The 16876-nt window shown below is 35.3% G+C and overlaps 1 protein-coding gene across 2 annotated transcripts in view; it reads left to right on the top strand.

Annotated features, from left to right (window-relative positions):
* USP43 (ubiquitin specific peptidase 43) overlaps positions 1 to 16200 on the top strand; it is a 129709-nt gene extending 113509 nt beyond the window's left edge. For both annotated transcript variants that reach the window (XM_003770427.3, XM_031965504.1), the window contains exons 14-15: positions 2867 to 3031; positions 11836 to 16200. In XM_003770427.3, coding sequence (XP_003770475.1) covers positions 2867 to 3031; positions 11836 to 12920 — 1250 coding nt within the window. In that variant the 3' untranslated portion in view covers positions 12921 to 16200. The remainder of the gene's footprint in view (positions 1 to 2866; positions 3032 to 11835) is intronic.
* The last annotated feature ends 676 nt before the right edge of the window (positions 16201 to 16876 follow it).

Genomic DNA, 16876 nt, shown 5'->3' with positions numbered 1-16876 from the left:
AGGCTTCTTTGTCAAGGATAAATGTCTCAGAACATGTCCTACAAGAAAGAGGTCAAGCAGAGAACCCTCTACCCTATTGGCCCCATCCTTCCATTGCCTCAGTTTCCTAATGATAGACTTTTGTCTTTTGGTTGAGGTGGGCTTCCAAAAATGTCAACCCCACCTGACATATTACCCTGGAACAGAGACTTCAAGCTAGGAGGCAGTGAGATATTTGCCACAGGAAAGCAGAAGCAATATGTCTAAAAACAAAGTGAAACATATCAAGGAGTTGAAGAATAGATTTTGAAAGAAAGAAAATAATAAGATTTAGATGTTTAAAAGACCTTAGAGATCATTTAATCTAGTCCCTGAAGCCAAGACAAGGAAAAGTTTATCCAAGATTGCAAATGTGGCATGGATCAGAGCTGGAATTTTGATCACAAATTTAGTGCCTTTCTCATGCTTGCATCAGTTGAGAATCTCGCTCAATTGAGAAATGAAAAATAAGTCACCATGTCCCAGGAACCCAGGTATAAAAACAACTGATTGAGCTATTCTTTTGAAAGACCAGAGCGAATACAAACAATGACAGACTACAGAAATGGACCAATTTTCAAAAATGTTCAGGAGACAATAGAGTCTCTAAACTTTAGACAGTATATCTTCATTTTTTCTCCAACCCCTAATAAAGACTATCTAATTAAAGAAATGATTAATGATATAGTATGCTTGGATTAGATAACTTTCTAGCTCTAGGTAACTTCTCTGGGCCTCAGTTTTCTCATTTGCAAGATGGGAAAATTGCAAGATAGCTCTAGGCCCATGATACTAATGATTTTCTGAAAATCTAGAAAAGAAAGTGGCAATTACAAATTGCCAGTGTGATGTCATCAAGAACACATCTTGGCAAATTAAACTCATTTCCTTTAGATTTGCCTAATTGGGGGAGGGGGGTAAGAGGGGATTTTGAAGCTATAGTTTACCCTTTTTTAGCAAAGCATTTGATACTGTCACATTTTCTGTCCTCCTGGGACAAGATGGAGACATGTGAGCCAGTTACTAGTAAAGTATAGGGGGATTCAAAACTGGCTGAAAGAGCAGACCTGAAAAGTTGTCATCAATGACAATTTGGATGGATGTCTCTGGTGAATTGCCTCTTGGACTTTGTTGAAATGACAAAAAGCTAGAAGAAATAGCCAACATGTTGGATCTCAGACAAAAATCTAAAAAGATTTTGATAAGCAGGAACATTGGACTGAGACATTTAAATTATTCCCTTTGGGTAAAAAACCCAACCATATAGATACAAAATGAGTGTGATGTGGCTAGACAACTGGTTTCCTTGCAAAAGATCAGCTTAGCATTTCTTAGCAGAGTTACATGGTAGCAAAAAAAAAAAAAAAAAAAAAAAAAAAAAGCCAATGTTATCTTAGACTATTAAAAAAGACTGACTAGGTACTGATGGTAGGTACTGATCCCTGGACATACTACATCTGTTCTGAGCACCACATTTTATGAAAGGCTAGAGCCCAGCTTCTTAAACTGTGATTTGCAACCAAATATGGGGTCTTGTAACTAAATCTGGGAGTTGTAAAATTCTGATATATTATCAGCAAATGTTTGATCTTTATACTTATTTTATATACCTGTGTACCTGGGTCCCATAAAAATTTTTCAGATGAAATGGTTATTATGTGTGGAAAAGTTTAAGAAGCCCTGAGTTAAGAAGAAATCTGGGAACAATAACCAGGAGGAAGAAGGACTTTAAGGATATTAACTGAAAGCATGGGTCGTGTTTGTCTTGGGGAAAAGTTTAGAAAGACAGGTTACTATCTTTGAAGTATATGCAGGGATATATGGTGAAAGAAGAATCGATTAGATGTGTTCTTTTGACTCTAGGATAAGGGTAGTTTGAGGTAGGAAAAGGAAGACAAACTAGTATCAGTAGATGAGAATTTAAAAACTAATACTAATTAGAGCACTTCATAAGCAATTCAGTGAAGTTGGGAGTCTTGGAAGTTGTTAGTAAGCCGCTCCTTATTATGGGTCTTCAAGCAAATTCTCTGTATTGACCATTTGTTGGATATGTTGTAGAGGGGATTCATATTTAGTGTCAAGTTGGATTAAGTGGCCTCTGAGATTCATTGATTTCTATGAATTATAGGAAATGAGGGGTTTACCAGTCAAGAATTAGTAATAAATGGAGACAGGTAGATAGCTCAATGACAAGATCTGAATTCAAATTTGGCTTTAGATACTTACTAGCTCTGTGATCCTAAGTAAATCACTTAATCTATGGGAGAAGGAAATGACAAACTACTTCAGTGTCTTTGTCAAGAATTCCCTATGGACAATAATTTGTATTATGGTTCACAGGGTCACAGAGATACTGACATGATTGAAAGCCTGAACAATAGGAGGTTGTTTGTTTGTTTGTTTGTTTTTTATGTGGTTGGGAGAATGGGAAGATATATCTAAATCTGTCATGTCATTAATGTATGAGAGTCCTGGTATGAAAAATCTTTCCACTGAAACAAATTGGTGACTTTTATGTAATTTATAGTTTTAGGAGTTTTCTGGAGCACTAAAAGGTTGTGTTTCTTGTTGCTACTTCTCTCTCTCTCTCTCTCTCTCTCTCTCTCTCTCTCTCTCCTTTGCTTCTCTCCCTCTCCTCATTTCTTCCATCCCTCTTTCTCATCTTTCTTCCCTCCCTCCCTCCCTTCCTCCCTTCCTTCCTTCCCTCTTTCCTTCCTCTCCCTCTTCTCCTAAATTCCTTTCTTTCTTATATTTTATTTTTTGCTTTGGTGTTTATCCTAGATTTCATAAGCTCTCCCTCAATGTATTGAGGTGCTAATCAACTATAAAATCTATATTTTTCTCATAGGTTCCATGAGCTCCTCCATGTCTGATCACTGGCTTATGAGGCTTAGGAGTAACAACAGCATCCAGAAGAAAAGACTGTCATCTTGGAGTTCTACAAATTTTGACTCCCTTTCAAAAATGCCTGATTCTCCTGTCTTCTCAGAAGTCTCTACCAAACAGGAAAAAGGTTTCTTTTAATTGTTCATTTTTGTTAAAATCACTGCTATCTCTTTGCATATAAATGATTTTTATGTTGCTATTACTTCCTAATTTTCTTTTTTTCTTCTTTCATAAATCAGCTAAGTGGCACAATACTAGGCTTCCTCAACTATAAAATGGAAGTACTAATATAGCATCTCCCTTTCAATGTTGTTATGAGGAATAAATGAGAAACATTTGTATAAAGTGCTTAGCACAATGTCTTATCAGTAGTAAGTGCTATATAAATACTTCACTTCCTTCCTCAAAGAAAAACAATTTTAAAATCTGTATTTTAGGAACTTTGGTTCTGAGGCTTGTTGCAGTAATTTTCTTTTTTTTTTTTTTTTTTTAATTTTTTTTTTAAGTTAAGTACAAAATAGGAAAAGGGAAAAAAAAAAAACATACCATGTACACAGCAGAACATGAGAGGATTCAAAATATAAACCAATACATTTCCATTTCAAGAGAGTCTATATAAGTGCTAACATTGTGTTCAAAACTGTCCATCTTTTAGTTGCTTCCTTGTAGGTTTTCTTTTGTTCTTGGTGTGTTTTTTACTTTATTCTTCTAAACTCCCCTCCAGAAGGCTACAATTAAGCATGTGTGTGTGTGTGTGTGTGTGTGTGTGTGTGTGTGTGTGTGTATACACATATACATACACGCATATATATATAAACACATACATATGCAACTATGTAGACTGTACTTTACTTGTTTGTCTTCCGTTTCCTTGAAGGTGGATAACACATTCCTTTATAAGTCCAAGTCTTAACCTATTTTTCTAACTCCATCCACTCATCATTTCCTACATCACAGCAATATTCCAACCTTATACTATCTAGTTATTTTAAATAATCTAAAACAATATTGATTACTGTGACTGACATATAGAGTAGTCTGCCTATTTTCCTCTTTTGATTAAATCTATTTTAGCTTTGTCTGAGATTATAATTACTACCCCTGCTTTTTTTACATAAGAAATTCTACTCCTCCTCTTTATTTTATATTTGTGTGTCTCTTATTTCCTATCCTTCCTAACTCCTTTGCTTTACTTTTGCCCATTACCTTGCCCTCCTTAACTTCTCCTCCCAAGAATTCCTCCCTTATCATCTTTCTTTTCCCCTTCTCTTTGCCTTCTTGTTGCCTATCTCTTTGCCTATCTTGTCTGAATTTAGAAGAAATTTCAGTATGTATGTTGTTCCCATTCTATTCCATTCCTATTAATCTACCCACCCTTATATCCCACCCATCTACCCCTTTATCCTATTTCCTCACCCTCTTATTTCTTTAGAAATTTATATTTTTATTCCCTTCTAAATGTATGTTGTTAATAGTGATTTTCAACAATTCAGAGTGGGTTCTCTATTCAAGCCAAACTCTATTTTCTTCTCCGTGGTATTTTATCAAAATGCATCTGGTAATGCATCTGAACAACATTCATAAAGATTGTAGTAAGTTTAAAAAAACTTCTAACTTCAAATTGTTTAAGGACCATGTCTGGGTAAAGGGGCAGGTCAATTCTCTGAGAGCCTCCACAGGTGGGAATTATAACACTTGAAAGAGTTGCAAAGCAGCTTTTGCTGACGTAGATGTTGCTTGTGGATTGGGAATGAAATAAATTGGAGACAAGAGGGAAGAAGAGAAAGGTCAGAGAATGCAACTGCCTCTTAGTCTCCTTGTATCATCGGCATCATCTGCTTACATGAAGAGATCCCTTCTACAGGTCTGAGTTAGACCTCCAGCAGCCACTGGCAGGTGGCTCCCATATTACAACATATGGTGCCCAATGTGTGGGACACAAGAAACATAAGAAACAAAGAAGCAGCAGCACTTGAGAGCTGTTCGTGAGTAGAATCCTCACAGGAGAGTTCTTTCGGCAACCCACAGGGAAGGAAAGGGAGAAGAGACCCAATAAGACTTTTTTTAGTCAAGGTAATTAAATGGGCCATCACCTCAAAGGGCCGAGCCAAAGGACTAATGAGAGACTTATGAAAAATGCCTGTTTTGACTATAGTCCTCTTTTCTGTTTGATTTGCCTCCATGTCTTATCACAAGATTCAATACCTGCTATAGTGTTGTTTGCATTCTCTAGCATACAGACTCAGATACCTTAGCATGTGGACTTAGATAACAGCCAATGCATAAACTTCCTGATCGTGTTGTCAAGGAAAAATAATCACAGTCTCATAAAACAAAAAAATGGGGAATTGCTAAGCACCAAGTCTAAGTGAAGAGGCAGGTCAATTCTTGGAGAGTCTCCACCTCTGTGAATCATAACACTTGAAAGAGTTGCAAAGCCACCTTTGCTGATACAGATGTTCCTTGTGGATTTGGAATGAAATAAATTGGAGGCAAGAGGGAAGAGGAGAGAGGTCAGAGAACAGCAACTGCCTCTCAGTCTCCTTGTATCATCATCATCCTCTCATATGAAGAGATCCATTCTACAGGTCTGAGTTAGATTTCCAGCAGCCACTGGCAGGTGACCCTCATATCACAACAAAATTGTTCTTTTATCACTAATCCTTTAACTTGGTAGAATTTTATTTCAACTCTTAACCTTATACATAATTTATTGAAAATACTCCTTGCTTACTCACTCAACTTCTCATAACTTAGAATTAAAAACCCTCCAGGCTTTGTCTCATCTCTTGCCAAGAGATGATATAATTTATTTCTTAGCAACAAAGAACACTATTTATTGAACCCTTTGACCAATCTTCATCAGGCTAGGCCTGTCAAGATGTTATACTGCATAATAATGAATACTGAAAAAGTTTATAGAGATTAAATTCTTTGCAAATATAAATCCACTATCACTATTAAAAGTGGCTATGCCTGATGTGATTTGTAACTCTAGACAAAATCATTTTCCTTTTCTGGGCTTGAGTTAAACTTTTAATTTTTTTTTTTCAGAACTAAAACATTTGATAATAAATTTCTTTTCTTTGTTAAAATTGATAATAAATCAATTATTAAATAATAATAATTTTTCCTAGTTGCATTTAAAACAATTTTTTTTACATTTGTTTTTAAAACTTTTGAGTTCCAGGTTCTCTCCCTTATCCCTACTACCCAACCCCCCCTTAAGAAACTACATGTGAAATTATGCAAAACAGTTCCATAAAAGTCATGTTGTGAAAGAAAACATAGATCTTCTACCTAATGGGAAAAAAAACTCTTAAGAAAAATAAAGTTAAGAAAAAGAGAGAGAGAGTAGGGAGAGAGAGAGAGAGAGTAGGGTTCAATCACAACCAGTTTCTTCTCTTAGATATAGATAGGATTTTTCATCATAAATCCTTCAGCATAGTTTTGGATCATTGTACCGATGAGAATAGCAGAGTCATTTATAGCTCATCCTCATGGAACATTGCTATTACTTTGTATATAATACATTTGACTTTGCTTAAGTTCATGGAGGATTTTCCAGGTTTTTTTTTTTTTTTTAAAGCATCCTGCTCATCATTTTTTCATAGAACAGTAATATTCCATCACAAACACATATACAGTTTATTCAGCCATTGCTCAATTGATGGACAACCCCTCAATTTCCAATTTTTTGTTCTGAGAAGAGAGCTGCTGTAAATATGTTTTGTACATACAGGCTATTTTCCTTTGTTTTTTAAATCTCTTTTGGTATCCATGACTATTAGTGGTAGTGTTAGGTCAAAGGATATGCATGAATTTATAGCCCTTTGAGCATAGATCATACCTTTTGGCCATTTATCAATTGGAACATGGCTCTTATTTTTTATAAATTTGACTCAGTTCCCTCTATGTTTATGAAATGAGACCTTATCAGAGAAACTTGTTTGAAAATCCTTTTTACAATTACTATTGATAATTGTGCCTCCCCTTTTATTTTCTCTCTCCTTTCACCCTGTCCCTCCTCAAAAATGTTTTGCTATTGACCACTCACTCTCTCACTATGTCCTCTCTTTTATCACCTCCCCTTCCCATATCCTATTCCCCTCCTATTTTCCTGCAGAGTAAGATAGATTTCTATACTCAGTAAATGTATATGTTATTTCCTCTTTGAGCCAATTCTGATGAGAGTAAAGCTCACTCCCTCTCTCTCTCTCCCCTTCTTCTACCCCGCTATAAAGTTTTTCTTTCCTCTTTTATGGCAGATAATTTGCACTATTCCACTTCTCCCTTTCTCCCAGTATATTCCTCTCTCACCCCTTAATTTCATCATTGTTTAAAAGATATTATTCCTTCATCTTCAACTCACACCTGTTCCTTCTGTCTATATATACTCTTTAAACTGTCATTTAATGAGAAAATTCTAATGAGTTACAACTATTATCCTTCCGTGTAGAAATGTAAATAGATAAACCTTATTAAGTTCCTTATGATATCACTTTTCCTAATTACCTCTTTATATGCTTCTCCAAAGTCCATATTTTCCATTCATCTTTGGTCTTTTCATCACAAATGTTTGAAAATTCTCTATTTCATTGAATGACCACCTTTTCCTCTGAAATATTATACTGAGTTTTTGAGTAGGTGATTCTTGGTTGAAACCCTAGCTCCATTGCTCTCCAAAATATGATATCCTAAGTCTGCCTGTCCTTTAATGTAGAAATTGCTAAATCTTGTATTATCCTAACTATAGCTCCACCATATTTGAATTATTTCTTTCTGGATGCTTGCTGTATTTTCTCCTTTACTAGGAGATTCAGAATTTGACTATAACATTCCTGGGAATTTTCATTTTGAGATCTTTCAGGAAGGAATTTGTGGATTGTTTTCAATGTCTATTTTACCTTCTGATTCTAGAATATCAGGATAGTTTTCCTTGATAATTTCTTGAAAGATGTGAAATGTCCAAAGCTTTTTTTTTTTAATCATTACTTTGAAGTAGATCAATAATTTTAAAATTATCTCTCCTGGATATATTTTCCAGGCCAGTTGTTTTTCCAATGAGATATTCATATTCTTTTCTATCTTTTCATTTTTTTTGTTTTGTTTTATTGTATCTTGATTTTTTATAAAGTTATTAGCTTCCATTTGCTCAATTCTAATTTTATAAGGAATTATTTTCCTCTTTTTCCATTTGGCTAACTTTGCTTTTTAAAGCATTGTTCTCCTCATTGGCATTTTGTATTTCTTTTTGTACCCACTCTTAATTCTTTTCCTAATTTTTCATCTATTTCTCTTACTTTATTCTCAAAATCCCTTTTGAATTCTTCCATACCCTAAGCTCAGTTCTTATTTTTCTTGGAGCCTTTGGATGTAGGAATTATGACTTTATCTTCTTCTGAAAATGTATTTTGATCTCTCTTGTGACCATAATAACTTTCTATGGTCAGAAATATTTTTGGTTGCCTGCTCCTTTTCCTAGCCTATTACTTGGCTTCTAACTTTTTGTTAAAATAGGGCTCTGTGTCCAGGGTTGAGGGTGTCCTGTCCCAAACTGTTTTCAGATATCCTTCTAGTGACCTGACCATAAGCCCTCTTTTCTGCCCTGTTAGTGGTAGGTATGCCCCTGAATCACTGTAGTTTTAAGATCTAGACAGAGTCCTGCTTAGCTGGTGCTGGGGTTGTTGCTAGGCCTGTGGTTGTGCTGGTGCAGCCTGCGCTGAGTTTACAGGCTGGACTCCCACTCTGTTGCCACAGACCTTCTGATCTTACAAGTCCTCTTTGGTGTCTTTGGACTAAGAGGTCTGGAAGCCACCAGTACTGCCAATGATTCAAAGGTGCTGCTTTACTGAAACTTGGGTCATGGCCAGGGCTGGAGTTGACTAGGTTAAAGCTTAAACAGTCATAAGGAAATTTTACAGTTTCACAATATTCAACCAGATATTGTTTCTCTGGAAACATTTACATATTAAAATATTTTTCTTATTCTTTTAAAATCTTTTACATTTCCAATGAATACAATGATAGCAATTAGACACTGTTCTCCAACAGTTTCCATCAGAGAATGTCAGTAATATAGTGTTATTTTGGACTTTATATATCATAGGCTGATTATAATAAATGTATTAAGCATTGAATATTAGATACAATACTCATGTCAGTTTTTGATTAAAAATATTTGTTATCTACTGGTCATCCTGCCAGCTGGAGGAGGGGGTGGGGGGTAAGAGGTGAAAAATTGGAACAAGAGGTTTGGCAATTGTTAATGCTGTAAAGTTACCCATACATATAATCTGTAAATAAAAGGCTATTAAAAATATATATTTGTTAGGTGGGTAGACAACATTATGTTCTTTTTGTTTTGAGAATTGAGGTAAAATTATAAGTTATCAGATAGTGATCAAGCATCTAGCATCAAATTATCTCATAAAATTATCGTGATTTTAAAAAAATTCTCATTATATTAATCTGCTGCTGGCTTTTTGCCCTCTCAAAGTAGAAGACAGAGAACTATAATAAATAGATTTCGAAGGGGAGGAAGGTATCTAGTGAACAGTTCACAAGATACAACCCTAAGGCAAATGCTTATGCCCTGGTTCAGTATAACAGCTCAGCTATTTCTGCACATACAGCAAATTTCTTAATAATTATGCAGCAACTACTACTGGGCTTATACCCCAAAGAGATACTAAAGAAGGGAAAGGGACCTGTATGTGCCAAAATGTTTGTGGCTGCCCTGTTTGTAGTGGCTAGAAACTGGAAAATGAATGGATGCCCATCAATTGGAGAATGGTTAGCTAAATTGTGGTATATAAATGTTATGGAATATTATTGTTCTGTAAGAAATGACCAGCAGGATGAATACAGAGAGGCTTGGAGAGACTTACATGAACTGATGCTAAGTGAAATGAGCAGAACCAGGAGATCATTATATACCTCAACAACGATACTGTATGAAGATGTATTCTGATGGAAGTGGATTTCTTTGACAAAGAGACCTAATTCAGTTTCTATTGATCAATGATGGACAGAAGCAGCTACACCCAAAGAAAGAACACTGGGAAATGAATGTAAACTGTTTGCATTTTTGTTTTTCTTCCCGGGTTATTTTTCCCTTCTGAATCCAATTCTCCCTGTGCAAAAAGAGAACTGTTTGGTTCTGCACACACATATTGGCTCTAGGATATATACGACATATTTAACATATATAGGACTGCTTGCTATCTAGGGGAGGAGGTGGAGGGAGAGAGGGGAAAAATCGGAACAGAAGTGAGTGCAAGGGATAGTGTTGTAAAAAATTATCCTGGCATGGGTTCTGTCAATAAAAAGTTATTATAATTAAACAAAAAAAAAAAAAAGAAATTTGGAATGTTTAGTTTGGAAAAGAAGAAGGCTTAGGTGAAAAAATCCATCTCAAATACTACCTTTATTGTGAAGTTTTCTCTTTTTCTTCCAGCTAGAAATAATCTCTTTTTAAAAAGCTGAGATCACGGAACTTGGTACTTCTCATGCATTTATGTTGGATTATATATATACATATGTGTATATGCACAGACACATATAAATGTTTGTATTGTGTGTATTCATATATATTTGTGTGTTTCATCACTCTTAATGGATTGAGTAAAGAGGTTGTACGTAAAAAAATAAATAAATGCAAAAAAATTAAAAAATAATTATGCAGCAACATGGGAGGCTCCTGAAATTAACTTATTTAATTCAAAAGAAGTCACTATTCTACCAGATGAAAGCCATGTAAAAGCAAACTGCATTCATTTTTTCAACTAGTCCTTTAAGGTGGTTGTGAGAAATAACAAAAGTTTAGAATGATTATCCATTGTAAATATTTGTCATAAGATTTGTTTTCTTTTTCCTCCTAAGAGGATGCCTTTCCATCTCCCAGACTTTGTCGTATATTTTTCACATGTTTTCTCCCAAATGTTCATTATTTCAATTTAAATATGAAATATTTACACTTCATATCTTTTTGATACTTAATTTCAAATACTTGAAATGGTATAATATTTTAGCCCCTTCCTTTAATTCTCCATCAGGATTTTTGTTCATTTATACTCATTCACTTTTCCTCTTTTAACATTAATTCTATTCTTCTGATTCTACTTTTTCATTTTTCTTTGTTTGATATGTTTCCAGATTTTTTCATATTTACCTTACCTGTTGACTTTAATTGCCTTACCATATTCCATTATATTAATGGGCCACGATTTATTTAACTATGCCTCTTTTATTAAACATATTTAGATAGCTTCCATTTTTCCCAGTTATACATAATATTTTACTGTCTTTGAACAGAAGGTGGAAAAAATGTAAAATAAAAAGTAACAAAACCCAACTCTAACTCGGGTATATTCCCACCAGTGGAATTAATGAATTGTAGCGTATGATCATTCTAATAACTTCTATAACCATGGCTTGACTAAATTTAGTCAACTAATAATAATTGTAATAGCTAACATTCATATATCATCTACTATGTGCCAGGCATTGTACTAAAAACTTTATAATCTCATATCTTTACAGCATCCCTCGGAGAGTGCTATTTTTATTCCCATTTCACAGACGAAGAAACTGAGGCAAACAGGTCAAGTGATGTGAGACCTTCCACAGTGTTAGTGAAAATTCAAGCTAGAAGTAAACATTTTAGAGATAATAAAAGTAGAAGCTAGATTCTTCTAGTGAAGATAGGCTAAATCAGGGCTAGCAGATGCCAGAGAATGTCAGAAAATTCCCTAATATTGGCTTGTCATTCTATTCTACTTGTTTGTTGTCAGTCAGCAATAATATACTACAACAGAGGATTGTACAAAACACTGAGAAAAGCTAAAAGGAAATAGATGACTAAATGATTACTTTTAGTGGTTCTGGAATGTGGTTTAGGCACTAATAACCCTGTCTCTCTCTTTTCAGGGAAGTTTGACTCAAAGCCTTTTGTTCAAGGTGTTCAAGGCAGAAGCGCCAGCATGAAAGAGCCTGTCACGTCTAAAAGAAACCCACAGGGGACTTTCAAGACCATGCCCCTTAGATGGTCTTTGGGAACCAAAGACAGAACAAAACATCACTCTGTTCAGTTGATGGAATATTTAGAGTCTGGACGAAGACCTAAGTACACTAACCAATCCATCATTCCACTGATGGTGACTAGTGCTACTAAGGAAGCAAATCTATCAGTTTCAGCACCATCAAACTCAACAGCTTCCACAAATGATGAAGGGGATAGCAAGTGGGCAGATGGGAAGGTAGAGGCTCCTCTGAGGAGCTCTTCTAGTAATCATAATACTATTGGCAATATTGATTCTCTAAGAAGAACCAAGAAACCAAAAGAAAGTTTGAGTCAAGAGATAAGACTACCCCCAAAACTTGACATTCCTCTATCTATGACAAAATCAGCTGGGATTGAAGGGCTGCCTCAGGCAAAGAGCCATATGAACAAACCAAATGTCTGTGGGAAAAGCCAAAGGAGTAACATTTTACCATGTCCCAAGGATTTTCTGAACATCATACATTTTTCTGGAACAAACAGAGAAGACCAAAGAGTCTCAACCAAATCTGAGGCTAAATCACAGGAAAGAATTCCTATGTCAGAACAGCTCCAACAAAGGAGGTTTGCTCTTCTCAAATCCATTGTTTTAAAAAAAGAGGTAAAGGAGAAGGATAACAGTTCAGAGATCTCTAGAAGTTCTTCCCTCATCTTCCCATGGAGCAACAAATGGAGCAGTAGAGATAAAGAACAGGGTAATAACATGTTTCTCGGCAAGCTTAGAGGAAACCTGACAAAGGACGAGGTAAACCTTTTAGAAAAAGACGTAGGTCAAGTTCATAGCTCCTTCAGGCTTCCCAGACAAATCAACTGGTTCCAGAAAGAAGCTGGTATCTCCCACCCATCTCGAAGATGTATTTCTGAAGGAGACACTTCCAATGGCACCTTTCAAAGAGCAAAATACCACACTATTGCCTTAGGCCAGAAAAAAAAAGTACCTGAGTCCAGTTTGTGATGAACATTAGAGTGTTATGGTACTTTTATAAAGTATGAACCAGTTTTGAAAGGAGGTTACTATGCTATCAGTACAATTATATCAAATTATTGATTTGAACTCGTCTTCAGGATGAAGAAGATTTCAACAAGCAGTTTTAGGTTAGGGGAAAACATTCTTCAACTTCTTAAGCTTCCAGAATTCAAATTCTTCCATTCTAAGTAGTGCCTTCATTTCCTCAGACCTCTAGGGAGTTGTATAGGCTAGCATATAGCATATAATCTGACCATTGACTTTTTTTCTCTTGTTCCAATATGTGTACAATAATCCTGAGTATTAATGTTAGGGAATAATTTTAAGAGTGCTACTCTTAATTTTCTTCTCCTTTTTTGGTAAATCTTTTGAACAAGAAGGCATATCAGGAAATTCTTGATCTTTTAAATGCTTTACTGGGATATGAGGCAAATAATGAATGAACTGACAATGGGGGGCGGCTTGGAGAGATAACATTAAAAAAGAGTTTTTAATATATAAAAACTTTAACTAAATCATTTAAATTTAGTTTTTTAAAGCTATTTTACTACTAGGAAAAAGTTTTACATTTTTAACAAAAAAATCTCTGAATGGTTTTATTAAAAAGTGTCTAAGGGGAACATGAGAAGAACTCTTTGGTATATTACTTGAGCTGGTAGATATTAACCCTTTTTTGTCCTAGAGCATATACATAGTTCATTTTTCATATCTGGCAAGCATCTGCATGAATTCTTTCTGAAATTTGACAGTGCTTTTACCTAAAAAGCAAGATTCCAAATAATTTCTTCTCTTCCTAAGGTTATCAAGATTACATCAAATCATAAATACAATGTTATGTTCAAGGAACCTATATTTCGGAGGATCCTGAGAACTTTCTTGGATGGCCCATAAACTAATGCAGCAAATTTTCACAGAGCTTCCACACCTTCCAATGTAGTTTTTCAACACAAACAGAGCAACTGAGTATTATCCCAGGAATTTAGGAGGTTAATGCAAAAGTCTTAGAGGTAAATAGGAAATTTTTTTAAAATAACACTCATTATCTAAAGGGATCACTATGCTTATGCTGTGCAAATGAGAATCTTCTCCTTATACAGACAATATGACCACAGCATGCCTTCGAAAATTATTTTCATTGCAGAGAAGCAAAAGCAATATCTTCTTTCATTGGGTAAGACTGCCTAATTTTTATCAGATTTTATTTGAAAGCAAAGCAAGCAAGCAAGCAACAAGCTTTTATTAAGTGCCTACTATGAGTTAGGTACTGTTAGACTTGGGAAGAAGTCCAGCCTCAAAGTGAAATGTATCAAGATAACTTTTTAAAAATGTGTTGATGATAGCTTTAGATTTCAGTTTCTTTATGTCTAAAATGCTGGGTTTGTTCTAGATAACAGAACTCACAAGTTATAATACAGATTCTAATCTCTGCATCAGCCGTTAGAAGTCTCCTCTAACACACTATCTTTACTCAGCAGGTGATGGATAAAGAAGAAAGGGATGAAATAGAGTCAGGAAGTAAATCTTGATAAATTGAAAGAAGAAAGCTGTTTTTTGTTACACATTGTGAGGCCCGTCTTAAGGACCCAAATAGGAAATTCTGCTCCTAGGGTAGAAAAGCTGACAAAAGCCCCTTCTCTATTCTTCAAAGGCAGAATCTGAATATGCCTTTTAATAGGCATTCTTTTTGTAGAAATTGTACCAATGTACCAATGTACCAATGTAATATAAAACAAATGACATCAATTAGCATTTTTAAAGCTCAGCCTCAAAGAAAATTATGTTTCCAAATTGCAAACTAAGTGCTCAACAGAGAGTGTATATCTCTAGTATTTGGTAAATTGACTGGCTCATGGGATCATAGATTTAGAGCTGGAATAGAGATATCTCATCAAGGGCAAACCATTTATTTTATAGATGAGGAAACTGAGATTGAAAGAAGTTAAGTAACTTATTCATGATGAACTAGTAAAATCTCTGAATTGAGATATGAACTGATATGATATGAACTGAGATCTTCTTGACTTTAAGCCTCATTCTCTGTCCTGAGTCACCTAACTAGTTCCAAGGAAGTAGTATCAACTAAAGGAGGGGAAAAGGAATGGAGGGAAAAAAGTGCTTTTATACAGTCAATATTTTAATGAATTGGGGAACTTGAGTTTGCCGCCTTCTTTATCTTTAACAAAGTCCTTTTATATTTCTTTAGATCCTCCCATTAGCCTCTGGATTAACAGGGCAACTGTTTACCCTCTTAAGATAAACCTTTTCTCATGAAAATTTGAGCCAGAGAATTCTTATGACTTGTCTACCATAATTTACAAATTATACATTTATTCATTCAAAAAACATTGAATATGGAACATATCTGTTTTAAACACTTGGTAATTGAAGTTGAGATGTGCAGCTGCCCTTGAGTTGATAATCTATGAAAAGGTAAGACAAACACTTGACTGTAATAGGAGGCAGAATGATAAGTAATAATAAAGAGAAGTACATTTAATTAAATGAGAAATACTGAAAGAAAAGAAAATGAAGAAAGTATGGCCTTCATTGCTGAAGAAGGTGTACCACCTATAAACTCACCTTTCTATGACTCAAGCCAGGGCTAGCAGGGATTGCTGTGTAGATCTGGTGTTTTGTCAGATACATAATAGAGCTAAAAGAGAACCTATATTAGAAATAATGGATTATGGAGGGAAAGGTAATTCCATAGGGGCATATACAGGGAGAGGAAGAAGAGTTCTGTAAAGTACAAGTAAGTAAAGTAGGAAGTATTATAGCAGTTGTGATCAAGTCCTTCATTCTAGAAGACCATGATGTTGGGAAGGATGAGGCCAGGCTGCACATAACCACCAGCTTTATTCTTGCCTGAACCATTTGGGTCCAATGGCAAGATACAGATCAGAACAACTGGAGATGTCCCTTGGATGCAATGGAAGGCCTTAGCCTTTTTAAAGTGAAGATCTTTGCCAGCTCTCAGTTTGTCTGAGGCAATGCCTACTCAATGATTAAGGCTGGGTAAAAAAACCTTTTTTTACCTGGTCAAAAAAAAAAATTTTTTTTTGAATCTGGGAGAAGAAGACAATCGAGGTTTTTCTGGCCAAAACGGAAACAATTGCTATTTACATTCACTCTGAGTCATTAGAACCCAAGGTCCACCAAGGGAGACTTGAGCTGGGATATATTGTTGGCCAATCAGTGAGAGTGCTTTAGATAAAAGGAGTAGTCCTTAAAAAAAAAAAAAAAAAATTCAGGGCAGCTAGATGTAATAGATAGAGTACTAGCCCTGGAGTCAGAAGGACCTGTGTAACCCTGTGCAAGTTACTTAACTCCAATAATTTGCAAAAACAAACCTAGCCTATACCCTTCAAGATATTTCTGCCAATTTTCTATCCCTTTGGGCAGAGTACCTGCTGATAAGGATATGATTCCCTATGTGAACAGAGGAAGAGAAAGGAGGGAGAAGGAAAGATGGATGGCTCAGGAGAGAATTGTAGCAGTATTCTCACAAGTTCTTATATTTGCATACATAAATTGCAGCTATTTATGAACTCACTTAAATATTATGGAAGACTGCAGCCTTTCTCCCAAGAAAATAGTTGAGGATTTGGACTATCTTATCTCCTAATCCCCAATTCTACTTAGTTTTTCCTTTATACTTACTTGGACAAGAACCTTCCAAGATCTTTCCTTTGCTCTTATGACAATCTACTTTTATTTGTACTAATTTGCATAGGTTCTATTCAAAAGAGGAATTGAAACCAAATTCAGAAATTTGGTTTTGGAAACAATTGTCCTTTGTGGAATACATGGTTCATGCCTAGAGTTCCTACTTTCCATTCTAATAGGAATCTTGTAGTATAGGTGTGACTGCTGGGAGTTTCAGACTCTTTGTTCAAATTTCTAAGTTGAATACATCTTGACAGTGCCAGAAATGGGGTGTAGAG

Source organism: Sarcophilus harrisii, chromosome 4 (assembly GCF_902635505.1).
Source record: "Sarcophilus harrisii chromosome 4, mSarHar1.11, whole genome shotgun sequence".
In the NCBI taxonomy this organism is placed as follows: Eukaryota; Metazoa; Chordata; class Mammalia; order Dasyuromorphia; family Dasyuridae; genus Sarcophilus; species Sarcophilus harrisii.
The sequence above is the reverse complement of the archived record's forward strand: the minus strand, read 5'-3'. Positions and strand labels throughout refer to the sequence as shown.